Source organism: Theropithecus gelada, chromosome 5 (assembly GCF_003255815.1).
Source record: "Theropithecus gelada isolate Dixy chromosome 5, Tgel_1.0, whole genome shotgun sequence".
NCBI classification, from domain to species: Eukaryota; Metazoa; Chordata; class Mammalia; order Primates; family Cercopithecidae; genus Theropithecus; species Theropithecus gelada.
Window position 1 is genome coordinate 109,720,711 of NC_037672.1, and position 15,483 is coordinate 109,736,193.

Here is a 15,483-nt window from a genome sequence, read left to right on the forward strand (position 1 = left end):
CACATTATTCAGTAAGCAGTATTCCATATTATTAACGTTTTAAAAAATATATTTATTGTGTCTATGTAACAAGAATACACCAGCAAATTTCATCATCCTTCAATTTTTGAGCATTTAGTTTGTTTCTGGCTCTTGGTATTTCCAAATGATTTCTCAGAATGAGTTTCACTATCTGCAGCAGTTTAGAATAGTATCATTTCATTGTATCCTTGCAAATACTGAATATTTCCATCTGTAAATCTTTGTTAACCTGACAAGTGGATCAATACAAATGACTAAAACATGCATTTTAATTTGCATTATTTTGCTTAGTGAAGTTTTTAAACGTCTTATTCATTTGTATTGCTTCTGAGGATCATTCATATCCTTAACTGAGATCAGATTTACTACAAAAAAAAATCTTTGAGATTTAGTTTTAATATAGGCTTATAGAATGCCTATAGGAAGTGCTCTGTCAAGTCTATAGCTATATTTTTTAATCAAACTTTTTATATTGAGACAATTGTAGTGTCACATGCAGTTTTAAGAAATAATATACAGATGACCGCGTATACCTTTAATCTAGTTTCCCCCAATGGTAACATGTTACAAAACTATTGCAATAACACAACCAGGATAACTGACATTAATATAGACAAGATGCAGGATTTCTATCCCTGACCCGTGGCAATCAATTATTCTGTTGTCCATTTATATAAATTTGTCAATTCTGAAATGTTACATAATGGAATTACACAGTATATAAGCCTTTGAGATTGGCTTTTTCTTTAACCATAATTTCCTACAGATTCATTTCAAGGTGTGTTCATCTAGTGTGTTCCTTTTTGTTACTAAATATTCCATAGGATAGATGTGCCAGTTTCTGTAAACCTTTATAGTTGAATTCTAATGACTATTTCATTAATACATTTGTCTAATTTCAAGAGTTGGAAGGAGAAAAGAAAATGCATTCAACTATTTAGGAAGTCATTCAGTCATCCCAACATTCACTGAAAGCAGACCATTGGGACAAATGTTATCCCATGCTTCTGATTACAAAAATAACTAAAACCCAAATAAAATAAAAATTAGTTAAGTAGCAGTGCTAAGATTGAAACCAGATAGGTATTTAAAGCAGCAAGAAAATGAGTTCAGAGAACATTTTATCATCAATAAAAATTTTCTAAAATCTAACAATTTTTCTAGGTTTAATTAAACAGGCTAAAAACTTGATGTGTCCAGTCCATGGGAGCATCCTCCTATCCACTGGACTAGGTGTCTACTAAGCCACATCTTACATCTATTTGAGGCCAACTGTCTTGAGGCCAAACAAGACGCGAGTTACATGGTAGCACTTGAGACGGCTGCGGACCCATCAGAGCAGCCTTCTCTTCCCATCTACAGCAGTTCTGGGCAGCATGCTTGGAATGGCAACGCTGGCGTCCCCGAAAAACCCCAGCCCTCTTGCCAATTTCCTCTGAACCCCAACTACCCGACCCAAAATTATTTGAAGATCTGATTTTAAACAAAACGAGGCCAATAGTGCACCATTATTGTTTCCCTAAAACACTAACAGTATGGAGATTAAGACACAAACCAGAGACCGGAAAAAAATCTTGGTGCGTTCAAAGTAACCTCAGTTCCCGACTCTATTCTCCACCTATGGTGCAATATTAACAAAAACTAAGCACACCATGCAGAGAAACGCCCTTTCGCACTTATAACTTCCGGCCTGGGACTCTAGCTCCTCACACGCCTTTGATACAAAGTGCGAAGGCTGAGCCTTAACCATGCCAAGCCCAGCGTCCTCCGGACTAGGATGCCCGAAACTGCAATGAGAGAGGGAAATTTCCTAGTCAGGTCAAGGTCCAACAAAACAAACGTCCGCACGCAGAAACTGGAGCGTCTCGCAGGCAGAGGCAGCTGAACCAGCAGCGAGCGGAAGTGACGCAAAGGCCCGTCACCTGAGAAGGCGGGGCCCCGAGGCAGCGCGCCCAATTGGGGCGCGGTAGAGGCCGGGGGTGTGGCAGCGTCGGCGGCAAGCGGGGGCCTGGGGGTGCTGGGAGGCGGGGCCAGGGTGTAGGCTCGCGGGGACTGGCCTCCTTCGGCAGCTGGAGGCGGTCACTCGCGCAGGGCTGGGGGCTGAGGCAAGAAGGGCCATGCCGGCGGCGAAGGAGTCTAGAGCCTTCAGTCCGGTGCTCCTCCCTCGCGCGGCGGTGGCTCTACGGCCGCGGGAGTAAACACTGCCTTTGTTCCCTAGCGCCTCGTCTCTTTCGTCGCCCCGTCCCCTCACGCCGCCGCGCTCCGGCCGGCCCGCCCTCGGTCCGTGAACCCCATTTCGGCTCGTGCCGCGCGGATGCGGCTGCCGGGCCTGGGATTGGGCATTGAGCGGGAGGAGGAGGAGGAGGAGCGGCGGCGCCTGGGCGGCATGCGATGGGGAACTGCTGCTGGACGCAGTGCTTCGGACTGCTCCGCAAGGAAGCGGGGCGGCTGCAGCGAGTAGGCGGCGGCGGAGGGTAAGCCCGCTGGGGGAGGGGCCCGGCCCCCGTGGCTCCTCCTATTCGGCCCCCGGCGGGGAATCCCTTTCGCTGTCCCCCGGCGGCTGGAGGTGGCGGCCGAGAGCCCTGCTACACTCACTGCTTAGCAGACGTCAGACGGGTGGTCGTGTTGGAGGCCCAGTGTGGGGGCCGGTCTCTGGGCCTCCTCGGAAAGAGGTAGAAGAGGGGGCGGGGTGTCGCTCCTGCCAGGGCACCCTGTCACGCGGGGAAGGAGTCACGGGAGACATCATCTCCAGGAAACAAGGGGTAACCTCGCGCTAATGGGCTGTAGGATCGGCTCCAGGGCAACCTGGACACACCCTGCGCTGAGCTTGGGTTTAATGCCAAAGCTAGTATCCCTGTATCTGACCCTCTCTTTAGCCCAGGCAGAGCAGGTGGGATCTGGCTACGGACTTAATGCCTCAGATTGATTTTACGTAGAAGTCATTTGGATGCTGGCGTAAAAGAAGGTTTCAGATACTGATGAACTCTTTGATAGCTACAAAGACTTGCTGAATTGCAGAGTTCCCAATGGGCATTCAGATTCTTGGTGCCGGTAACACAGGGGCTATGTGTAATTTTTTCATATTAAGTTTTTGAAATTTCGAGAGGAATTCCTTGCCCTGATTGCTACTCAAACGTCCTGTAACATTAGGTAAATTGCAGTCCCGAACTTAACTTCTCTTAAGTAAACCTGGGATGTGCTTAGGTTTTGTATATGCACCATCCACAGAATAGAAATTTCATAATTCCATTTTTGTGTATTTTATTTCATAGATATTGAAAAAATTAGAGCAAATTCCTTTGAGGTTGACTTTGTTGTTATTGAAAATCTGAATCAAGCCAGTTTGTGTAAGGACTATTTTGCCCTTTCTGAAACAGATTGTTAATTTTTCATAATCTGTTCCATTTAACATTATTGGGTAATAAGATGTTCAACATAAATAAATTGAACTAAATGATCATGATTTGAATCTTTGGTGATGGAGATCTTATAATAGGATTCTCATTCATTAGGCATTGTGTTACCTCTCTGATACAAAGTAGCTAAGGTTTTACACTAATTATCCCTAGAATGGAAGGGCAAGGATTTGCAGTTTGTGCCTAGTTTTAATATTTCGATTTCCCTAATTTAAGAGTTCTTACTGTTGAGTGGGACATGACAGCTGTTTTATCTTGTCATCCAGGATCATCTGATTTAAGTATTTCTAATTTTTATGTGTGAATGCAATTTACAAGGTCAGGCTGCTTAAGTAGGCTTGCCCAAAAACTAGATACCACACAGTCTTTGGCTTTTACTAGTATTCGTAGTTGTGTTACAGGGCGTTAAATTCTAACTCTAAGAAAGTTGGTTTGTGGGGAGCAGTACTTATATTCTAAATGGATAAACAAAAAACTTTGTACTTGACTTTGGACTACATGATGTGTCTGTGGGTCTTTAGTTTTGCTTTTTTCATGTGGTCTCCGTAGAGTACAGCGTTAAAATTGTATGTTCTACTCCCTCAGCTTATGAACTTGGCAGCATAGGGAGGTGGCAGGAGGAAATCCATGAATCAGCGTGAGTGTTAATCGTCTGTAGATATGCCATAAAAACATAAGCAGGTTGACTATGAGTTTTTCTTTTCTTTTCTTTTTCTTTTTTTTTTTTTTTGAGACAGAGTCTCGCTCTGTCGCCCAGGCTGGTGTGCACTGGCGCGATCTCGGCTCACTGCAGCCTTCGCCTCCCGGGTTCAGGCCATTCTCCTGCCTCAGCCTCCCAGGTAGCTGAGACTGCAGGCGCCCGTCACCTCACCTGGCTAATTTTTTTGTATTTTTAGTAGAGACCAGTTTTCACCGTGTTAGTCAGGATGGTCTCAATCTCCTGACCTCATGATCCGCCTGCCTCAGCCTCCCGAAGTGCTGGGGTACAGGCATGAGCCACCGCACCCGGCCAGCAGGTTGAGTATTTCTTATCTGAAATACTTGCTTTGGAGTTCAGATTTTTATTCAGATTTTGGAATGTATGCATTGTATATGGTTTAGTATCTGAAAATCTGAAATCCAGAATTCTCCAATGAGCATTTCCTTTGAGTAACATGTTGGCAATCAAAAAGTTTCGGATTTTGGAACATTTCAGATTTTGGGTTTTGAGGTTAGGTATACTCAACCTGTGGTTGGATTTTTACTGTTTGTGGGCAAAACTCCTTGAACAAGTCCTGTGGAGGCAGTGAGAGTTTATAGGTTGTGGACACTGTGATCTAAAATCATATAATGGTGATATTAATCCTATTACTTTAAGTCTATAAACATAGGATTTGACAGTTCCCTTACTTGAATTTTCTGATTAACTTATTGTTTAACATCAATTTTAATACTGTTTTAGCAGCTTCGAGTAAGCATGTAGAGAGAGATGGACATAGTTACTTGTGCAGTAAGGTTAAACTGTCTCTTATTTTAATTTTTTTTTTTTTAATCAACTGTTTTGATTTTCTTTCAAATACAGGTCTGGATAGTTGGTAGTTCTTCTAAAGGTGAAAAGTTGAGGAGTAGTCACAAAAACTTGATTTGATCCTATATGTCGTTGTAGTGACCACAGAAGAAGAGAGTGTCCTCAACTTTTTTAGCTTGATTTAAGCTAGACTTCACAGGGATGCTTTCTGATCTGAGGCCTGGTTTCTGAGTCTTGCAGATCGACATACCCCTGAGAAATCTGAAACTCAGATCACTCATTTTTTACTATTCAATCTGAAAACCAGAATTACCACTTTTTCAGTTTATAAAATACTAGGGAATTCTAGTATTGTATATTCTAGGATATGTTTCATCGGTCAAAATATCAATATCAGTGTTGAGGTATGTTGGAAACCTTACTACTAATAAAATTATTTGGTGATTAAAGCAGAGAGAATTAAATGTCTTTAAGGAAAAAAACCTAGGCATCTTAACGAGTCATACTTCTTCACTGGAGTTTTGCCTGCCAACACTTTCTACAGGGCTCCATCTGCTGGTCAGTTCTCCTGTTTCTCTGAGCAGGCCTTTGTATATTTCTTAGTTTTTTTTCTTTCTCAGATGGAAGACTGAATTAAGTTTTATTTTGTTGTATTTAATTCCTATTTCTATATTACTATATAATTCCACATAGTGATTCCACTTAAGATAAACTATAGTTTTTATATAAAGGTATAACCATATTTTGTATCCTTATCAGTACGTAATATTTGTTCGCCTTTTTGGCTCTGGCAGCAAAGTTGCTTTCAGGCAATAGTTTACAGTGATTTGCTTTTCCATTCCTAGTAAAAATGCTTTTAATAATAACTGCTAACAGTCCATTACTTCCTATGTGACAGGCACTGTTCTAAGTAGGGCAAGTAAGCATACATATTATATATATTATAGGTTGAAAACTGAAACTTAGAAAGTTGAACTTTCCCAAGGTAGCAGAGCTGGGATTGCAACTTAGGTCCCTCTGAATTCAGAGTTCTTATCCTTAACCACCACAAATAGTTCATGGCACTTACTCTATAGGTAAACATTTGGTTGCTATCTCTCTCATTGCAGTATCTTGAACTTTGTCACCAGAAGAATTTATGAATATACCTGAACAACTTGACTCTTTATTCTGTGTGCTAAGCTGTCTTTTTCTTGAACCTATGCACTTCACTTCTGCAACATCACCTTTATCTTGTTTTTCTGTTTCTCTCCTAGCTATTCTTACTGTCTGTTAAATGTGGGGTTTTTCCTGTCTTCTCTCTTTTGTTTAATTTCCTTCATATGTGTATTACCTGCCCCTGAAGAAAGTTACCCATTTCTATGATTTCAACCACCACTACTTCCAAATCTCATCTTCTGCTTGTAGATCTTTTCAGTTGTCTACCTAAGAGGAACTCTTGGATATATTCAGTTAAATCTCTATATATTATTTTCAGTCTCTCCTTAAACATACTGAACCTATTTTCTTCCTGTCTTCTGCCATAAACATTGCCTTTCAAACTGCTTAGTCAACAGCTTCCAGACTACTGTCTCTATTGTAGCTGTCATACTTCAGCCCACCCTCCCTTCCTGTCATGACTTAGGCTTTCTAAAACCCACATTGGATTGTTTCTTTCCTTTGTTCAGCAACTTCCATCTGCTCCCTGATTCCCATAGCTAAATTTCTAAGTCTTTTTTTTTCCAAGAAGGAGTCTCGCTCTCTTGCCCAGGCTGAAGTGCACTGGTGCGATCCTGGCTTACTACAACCTCTGCCTCCTGAGTTCAAGTGTTTCTCTTACCTCAGCTCCGCAAGTAGCTGGGATTACAGGCACCCGCCACCATGCCTGGCTAATTTTTGTATTTTTAGTAGAGACGGGATTTTACCATGTTGGACTGACTGGTCTTGAACTCCTGACCTGAAGCAATCTGCCCACCTCGGCTTCCCAAAGTGCTAGAATTACAGGCATGAGCCACCGTGCCCGGCCCTAAATGTCTAAGTCTTTTTTCCTTCTGTAACAGCATGATGAATTACATGGCATTCACATGTATGGCATAATGTCCATTTGTATGCTCAGGATTATATTTAGTTCTATATTTGGGTTTCTATAATCTCTTTGTCAAAAAATGTCAGGATACTAATCAGTGAGAAAAACATTAAAAGAATAATATTAAAGCTATTCTAATTTCAAAAAACTTGTCATTCATAAATCTTAGCATTTTAACGTTTTTGATAAATTACTATCCTCCCAGCTACTAGTTTAAACTTCTGACAAAGCAATGTAACCTTAACCTGTTTTTACCAATGTTATTCTCTCCAATCCTCTCACTTACCACTTTCAATGTCCTATATACCAGATGGACTGTGCTTGTTCTTGTTTTCCTAAAATACAGTGTTTTCTTCCCCCTCCCCCCAAGACGGAGTCTTGCTCTGTCGCCCGAGTTGGAGTGCAGTGGTACGATCTTGCTCACTGCAACCTCCAATTCCCAGGTTCAAGCAATTCTCCTGCCTCAGCCTCCTGAGTAGTTGGGATTACAGGTGCGTGCCACCACACCTGGCTAATTTTTATATTTTTTAGTAGAGACGGGGTTTCACCATGTTGGCCAGGCTGGTCTCGAACTCCTAACCTCATGATCCCCCCACCTCGGCCTCCTAAAGTGCTGTGATTACCAAATACAGTGTTTTCTAACCCTGTGCCTTTGTGGGTGATATTTATTTTCTTTTTTATTTTTATTTTATTTTTATTTTTTGAGATGAGGTCTCACTCTGTCACCCAGGCTGGAGTGCCGTGGTGCAATCTAGGCTTATTAAAACCTCTACCTCCCAAGCTCAAGCAGTTCTACCTCAGCCTCTCAAGTAGCTGGGACTACAGGCGCAGGCCACCACACTTGGCTAATTTTTGTATTTTTTGTAGAAACACACAGGGTTTTGCCATGTTGCCCATGCTGGTCTCAAACTCCTGAACTCAAGTGATCTGCATACCTCAGCCTCCCAAAGTATTGGAATGACAGTCGTGAGCCACTGTGCCTGACCTCTGTGATATTTCTTCTTTTTTTAGTTTCTTTGTGAGCTTTCACTTACCTTTACCTTACTTTACTTACCTTCCCTATGAAACTCGCTCCAAGCCCCTGAAGCCAATTATCTCCCTGAGGAAATAATATTTTCTACAGGCTTATTTTTGCTGTATATCAAGGGTTGGCAAACTTTTTCTGTAATGGGCCAGATAACACATATTTTAGGGTTGGCAGGTGGTGTGGTCTGTCGCAACTACTGAACTTGGCTGTTTTAGTGGAAGAGGAGCCATAGACAGTGTTTCAACAAATGAGTGTGACTATATTTCAATGCAACTTTATTTACAAAAACAGGCAGAGGGCCAGATTTGGCCAGTGGGCCATAGTTGCCAGCTCCTGGTATCATATGTACCATGATATAGGCTGAGACCTCCTCAAGGTCAAGGACTGTGTTTTATCACTCTATCCATTCTCAGTATCTTACGTTTGTTGAATGAACAGCCAGAAGAATTATTTGAACTTGTAGGATCTACAAAACTATAATTTCTCCTATCATTCATTTTTGTTATGGCCTAAAGATAATTCCCTAACTTTGGCAAAAACACCACATACCCAGATACTTAAACACGTACCCTACCAGTTTTATATTGACTCACCTTTTTGTTTTTAAAGAGATCATATTGAGTACCTTTGAGAATTTTAAAAATATTTATTATAATATATATTGCTAAAATATAGAAATCAATAGTGTCATCATTAGAAGATTTATTTTGGTTCTGCATGTTTTTCAGTTTTGAAAAAAATATAAAAGTGTAAGATGTTTCTCTTGGAATTTCAGAAGTTAGGAAGGAAAACAATAGTGCATTTAAATGGATATGGATTTTTTAAACATTCTTTGTTAAACCTTAAAGACTCCCTAAGGCTGTGGTCTGAATCTCATTCTATTCTTCCCTAATACATTTTTAGCTTTTTTTTTTTTTTTTTTTGAGATGGAGTCTCGCTCTGTCGCCCAGGCTGGAGTGCAGTGGCCGGATCTCAGCTCACTGCAAGCTCCGCCTCCCGGGTTTACGCCATTCTCCTGCCTCAGCCTCCCAAGTAAGTGGGACTACAGGCGCCCGCCACGTCGCCTGGCTAGTTTTTTGTATTTTTTAGTAGAGACGGGGTTTCACCATGTTAGCCAGGATGGTCTCGATCTCCTGACCTCGTGATCCACCCATCTCGGCCTCCCAAAGTGCTGGGATTACAGGCTTGAGCCACCGCGCCCGGCCTACATTTTTAGCTTTAATGTACTTTTCCTGGGTAATAGTACTTCACCTACTACCTATATGCTAATAAGTTCAGTCATCTCAGTCTGAGCTCTGAAATATCTAATTGCTACTGTGTAGTTCCACTTAGCTATCAAACATAACCGTAAATTCATTTTGTAAAGTTGAATTCATCTTTGTTTCCTTCTCATAGCCCTTTCCTCCTTTTTCCTGTTTAAATCCCAGCCTTTTCTACTGCTTTGTTCCCTACCTTGTAAGTGGTATAAGTAGTCACCTAAGCCATGAAACTAAGAACCGTATCAAGTTCCTTCCTGTTACTCACCCTTCAAACCCAGGTTATCAAGTCCCTACCTTCTGAATGGCCCCTACATGTTAGATCTTTCTGACATCTATATCCTCTCAGCCTTAGAACAGACCTTTCTGTCCTCTATATTTATAGTTCTACCCTCCTGATATGCCCTTTTGAACTTGTGTCTCCCAAATCTGAAAACCAAAAGGAAAGCAACATGAAACCTTATGTAGACTCCAACATCTCACTCTAGCTGTTACCCTAACTACCATGTCTCCCTCCAGCTATTACCCTATCTCCTATCTTTTCCCTTAAATATTTTTCTTAGGAATTGTCTGGTCTTGCCTAGTCTTGATGTCTTCTTTGAGAAGTGTTTCCTCACTTCTCACTCAGTCTTCAAAGTAACCTAATGTTCACCTTCCCTGCTGCTGCTCCCCTCTGCATATTCATTTTCTTCTCAGTTATGACATTTTGGAGTCCTTCAAAACTTCTGTTAGACTCTTCTCACACTATATTCTCCTTAAAGAATGACCTGCATATGGCTGCTAACCTAGGAGTTGTCTTTGACACTGTTCCCTATCATCCCACTTTTCCAGTCCATCCTCAAGACCAGATGATTTTTTTTTTATCTCTTAAATAACTTTTCAGTCCACCCACTTCTCTCGCTGCTGCCACATTAATCCAGGCTGTCGTCATTTGTTGCCTAGATTTCCAGTAATTCTGTGTGTATTCCTTGTTCGCCATTCTCTGACACTACTTTGTTTTCCTTCATGGCACTTACCACTCCATGACTTTGTAGACTCCGAGCATTTGTTTGTCTGTTGACTGTTCTCCCTTAATAGAGTAAAAATTTCATGTGGTCAGAGACTTTGTTTGTTTCTGTATCTCCAGTGTGCCAGCGGTGCTTGCCACATAGTAGCTGCTCAATAAGTATTTGTCAACTGAGTGAATAGACTATCAAGTGGGTCTACCCACATGTACTCCTGACCTTTTTCAATTTATCCTGCACCCTGGAATCAAAGTAGTCTTAAATGCACATCTCATACTCTGGTTTCTTTTCAGAGTCAATAGATCTTTTGCCTTTTAAATGCAAATCTGTGACACAAATACAACATAAATTCTAAAGTGGCTTACCAAACTTGTAGGATAAAGACTGAAATCTTCATGGAGCTTTCAAGGCCCTGTGTTAATCTTTTCCTTGCCTACCTCTGCTTTCTCCTTTTATTTTTTTATTTTCGCTTCATGTGTGGCACACTTTTCCTTGAATCTGTTTCTTTCCTTTTTACTTAGATAACTCCTATTCACTCATCTTGTAGATGCCAGCTTAAGAATTCTTTCCTACAGAAGTCTTCGAAAACCATCTCCTACCCTCCAGAGGGTAAGTCTGCACATCATCATGGAACCATCTGCTTTTCTTCTGTGCATGTTCTTAGTTTATAGTTATACTGAAATAGTGTGATTATTTGGTTAGTGTCTGTCTGCTGCTCTCAATAAAAAGGAAGGAGTTTATGCCTTTTTTTCCATACCATTGAATGAATACCTAGCTCTCAGTTAAGTGCTTAGTATATATTACATGTTCAGTAAATACTTGTTGGCAGAATTAATGAATACAGTATCTTGAATATGTCAGGTTCTTTTCACTCCCCCTTGCCTTTGGTACCTGCTGCTCCCTGAAACATCTCTTTTATCTGCCTGGAGGCCGGGCTCATTCCTCTGCCTCAGGCTGATTTTTCATGACACCTCATCTGAATATATCCCCTCTCACAGCATAGTAGTTGTTAATTTCTGTGTGTCTACCCTGTTAAATTATACGCCTTTTGGATACATGGGTTTAAAATATTTCAAATGTATAGCTATGCATGTTGCTGTATTACATAGCTATGCCTGTCGCTCAGTAACTTACAGAAATAAAAAATTGGAAGATTCAGTGGCATAGATAACTGAGTGGCAACAGTTTCCAAAAGAAGAGGGTTGTCAGTGATTTCAGATGCTGCACACAAATTGCAGAGGACAAACAGCAAAGAACTAAAAGACCTCTGAGGTCCCTTCTCATTATTAGTTTCCTTTAAATCAGGCTGTTAAAAGGCAATGACTGTTTTTTAAACCCTTGCATTATGTCTTTGACATGTTTGGAGGGAAGAATTTGTCTCTTCTCTGCCAAGGCATAAAATTAAGTTTTTGAACATATTCTTCCTAAATGTGGCTTTATTAGGAAGGAGCTTATTAAACAGTAAATATGATTATTATTACTACCTGTATTAGGGTTCTCCAGAGAAATGGAAGCAGTGGGAGATATCTGTATTTCTGTGTTTACATGTGTATAGATATAGATATAGATATAAAATGAGAACTGTCATAAGGAATTGCCTCATATGATTATGGAGGTTAAGTCCCACAATCTGTTATTTGCAAGCTGGAGACCCAGGAAAGCTGGTCGTGTAAGTCTCCGTTCATGGGCAGACCAGCATCTAAGCTCAAGCAGTCAGGTAGAGAGAATTCAATTCAACCTTCCTTCAACTTTTTTGTTCTGGTCAGGCCCTGAATGGATTGAATGATGGCAGCCCACCCACCTTGGAAAGGGCAATTTGCTTTACTCAGTCCACCAATTCAAATGCGAGTCTGTTCTCTAACACCCTTGCAGATGCACCAGATATAATGTTTAGCCCAATATCTGGGCATCTGGTGACCCACTCATGTTGACATATAAAATTAACCATCATATCACCTTATATCACTGCTATCCCTACCTGGAAAAATCTGTTGATTTTATCCCTTGAGATTTGAGTGGTTAAATCTCTATTGAAATATTTGATACTAATTGAAAAACAATGTTTCCATCATCTTTGTAATAGTTTTTGCCAGGCATTAGATTTATAATCTTTCCAGTCTTCTGTTCTGGAAAAAAAAAAATAGCAGTCTTGGGAAGCTTTTAATTTTTAATAGCCTTTGGAACAATTTAAGATGATTCTTCATCATTTATTTATAGTGTCAAGCAAAACACAGGGAAAGACTTTCTTGTTTTATTCTAACAGATATTAAGAGGAATATGAAGAAAAAGTACAATATCAGTGTAGAATTTGTGATAATTTTTCAGTTACCTTTTACTTAACTTTGATACGAGTATTTGCCTGCTATGCAAAATAAAATGAGAAGCATAAAATACTGCATTTTAAGCCTATTTTTAACAAGACTGGTTTTGTCTTTAATAAAAGTATCTTGAAATCTACCTTGAGAACGTCGATAAGTGAATATGTATGCAAGTATCTCCACTTTTGTACCACGTTAGTTTCAAATTCTTCCAGATTTCTGTATATGCCTCCATGGTTCAGAGTATTATGCTCCAAGAACCAGTCATAGCCTTTCTTTTCTACCCCTCTGATGTCCTTTACATGTTTGAATCTGTCTTAGGCTGTGTTGACATAAAGGAATATCTGAGGCTGGGTAATTAATTAAAAAAAAAAAAAAAGGCTTACTTGGCTCACAATTTTGATGTCTGGAAAAGTTCAGGATTTGGCATCTGCATCTGGTAAGGTGTAGACTGCTTGCACTTAGGGGCAAAAGGTGAAGGGAAGCCAGTGTGTGCAGAAATCACACAGCAAAAGAGGAAGCAAGGAGGGAGTGCTAGGCTCTTTTTAACAACCTGCTTTCATGGGAACTCACTTGTAACCATGAGGATGAGGTTGGCACCAAGCCATTCATGAGGCATCCACCACCATTACCTAAACACTTCCCATTAGGCCCCACCCCTAACAATGGAGATCAAGTTTCAACATGAGATTGTTAGGGGACAAACATCCAAGCTGTAACACAGTCCACTTTCACATCTTCAGTAGTAGTAGAGTGGATACGCAGAAGCCTACTTTATTTCATTTAGAGACGGCTCGCAGGACCATAAGAATTACATGTAAATGAATGTCCATGGATGACTTGGAGGGGCTCTAGACTGTTAAGAGGAAAAGTACACTTCTGTTTTCTTTAAATCGTTGTTTTTGGAGCCTCTTTCAGCTCCTCAACTTTTACCCTACTTAACACTCCTGAATATAAATGTTCTTGAATGGAATAGTGGATTGTTTACTTATCAAATTACTTATCATCATCTTCTTTCCTCCAGAGCATGTGACTGGATTCATGAAAGTTAAACGCACATATTATGTGCCCCCTAATCATTTTCTTCACAGCTCAGCTTTATGTGATACTGCTGTATTGCTAGAGAATTCTTCCAGCTTCTCACATCACTTTGTCCTTTATCGTTTCACTGCTGGCATTTAAGGCTTATGTCTTGGATTTACCGCATTTATTTTTCTCTTGTACTTTCACTCTTGATACTGCTGCTTTCACATTACATCCCCATTGGGATTCTGACACTTCTCCCATCATCTCTTATTTTCCAGTCCATCTCCCAAACCAGATGATTTTTATCTTCTAAATATTTCTTGAATCCCTCCACTTTTCTCACTGATACCACCCTAGTCCAACTTATTCCTTGCTTAGCCTCAAATTTGATTGCATACGTTATTCATACGTTCATTCTATACATTTATCCCCACTCACTGTTTAGGACTTGTATCGCTCTTGGCACTTACAGGAGCAGCTTCTTATATGAACCAAGGTTTACTTCTGGTTCAAGTCGTACATTTCTATTCCTGTGCAGTGTTGTGTTACATGAGTAGGCCATAATTACTTCACCCTTCTGTTGATGGGCCTTTAGATCATTTCCAACTTCTTTTTTTTTTTTTCTTTTTCTTTTACAAACTACCTCAATTTGTGCAAAGAGATAAATGTCTCTTTGTACACATGTGCAGAAGATTCTTTAGGTGGATATACCTGGGAATAGAATTGCTCAGTCATAGCTTATGTACCTCTTCAAATTTACTAGAAAAATAAAACTTCTTCAAAATAATTATATTATAAACTTTTACTGATAATGAATTTTCATTGTTCCATTTCCTAACCCTTGGTATTGTTAGATATTTTTTCAATCTGTTGATGTGAAATGCAATCTAATACTTGTGTCAAAACTGTATTGTACAATGTTCCTATATACCAGCAACAAATACTGCATATTTTAAAATTACCTTTTAAGATAGCAATGAAAAAATATAAGAGATGTGTAATCAATAGATGTGTAAGACTAGAACAATGTTTTTAAAGACGCCATCTAAATAAATGCAGGGCAATACCATTTTCATGGGTAAAAAGACTCACTGTGCTTAAGATGTCCTCCGCCTATTTACTAGAAATTTAGTGCATTTGCAGTTAAATTCCTAATAGGAATTTTTTGGAACCTAAGCTGATTCCAGCAATTTTTATGGAAGAGCAAAGGGCCATAAAAGAGCCCACAAATTTTGAAGAAGGAAACTTGTCGTATTGGATTACAGACTCTAATAATTAAAACCCTGTTGTATTGCCACAAGGATAAACTAATTGGCGAACGGACTGGAATATAATATCCAGGCTCTCTTAGTCAACTTGAAGGTGAAACTCAGTAATGTTTATTTTTAAAAGGCAATTGTTTTATACCACAGGATAAGAATAACTGCTTTTCTAAAACAGAATTGTCAAGACTAATTACCTATATTGGAGGGTTTCTAAATGTATCATGCCTAGTTCAAGGACTTATAACCATTTTTTTTTCTTTTGTACATCAACTTCCAAAGGTGTGCAGCAGTCTCCTGTCAGTAATAATGCAGTGTTACACTGATTTTTGCCCAAAGATGGGTGAAGGAGGCCTCCTTAGATTTACTCTTGCCATTTTCTCTTGCTTCCTATGGTACCTCCAACATTCACACCTCCCCAAATCTCTGGTCTGTATGAACTTGGGGTTTTCTTACAGAGTTGTTTTGTTGTCATTATAAACGAAATTGATTTGAGATTCAGCAGGTTTAGTCAGAAGTTACAAATGTGAAAGCAGAGAATACTGGTTTTTAGCTTCCTTATTTTTAAGCAATTATGTTTG

At 40.0% G+C, this 15,483-nt stretch overlaps 1 protein-coding gene across 2 annotated transcripts in view; it reads left to right on the forward strand.

Moving 5' to 3' along the window:
- Nucleotides 1–2,053: 2,053 nt before the first annotated feature.
- AP1AR (adaptor related protein complex 1 associated regulatory protein) overlaps nucleotides 2,054–15,483 on the forward strand; it is a 42,319-nt gene continuing 28,889 nt past the window's right edge. For both annotated transcript variants that reach the window (XM_025386744.1, XM_025386745.1), the window contains exon 1: nucleotides 2,054–2,495. In XM_025386744.1, the coding sequence (XP_025242529.1) occupies nucleotides 2,413–2,495 (83 nt within the window). In that variant the 5' untranslated portion in view covers nucleotides 2,054–2,412. The remainder of the gene's footprint in view (nucleotides 2,496–15,483) is intronic.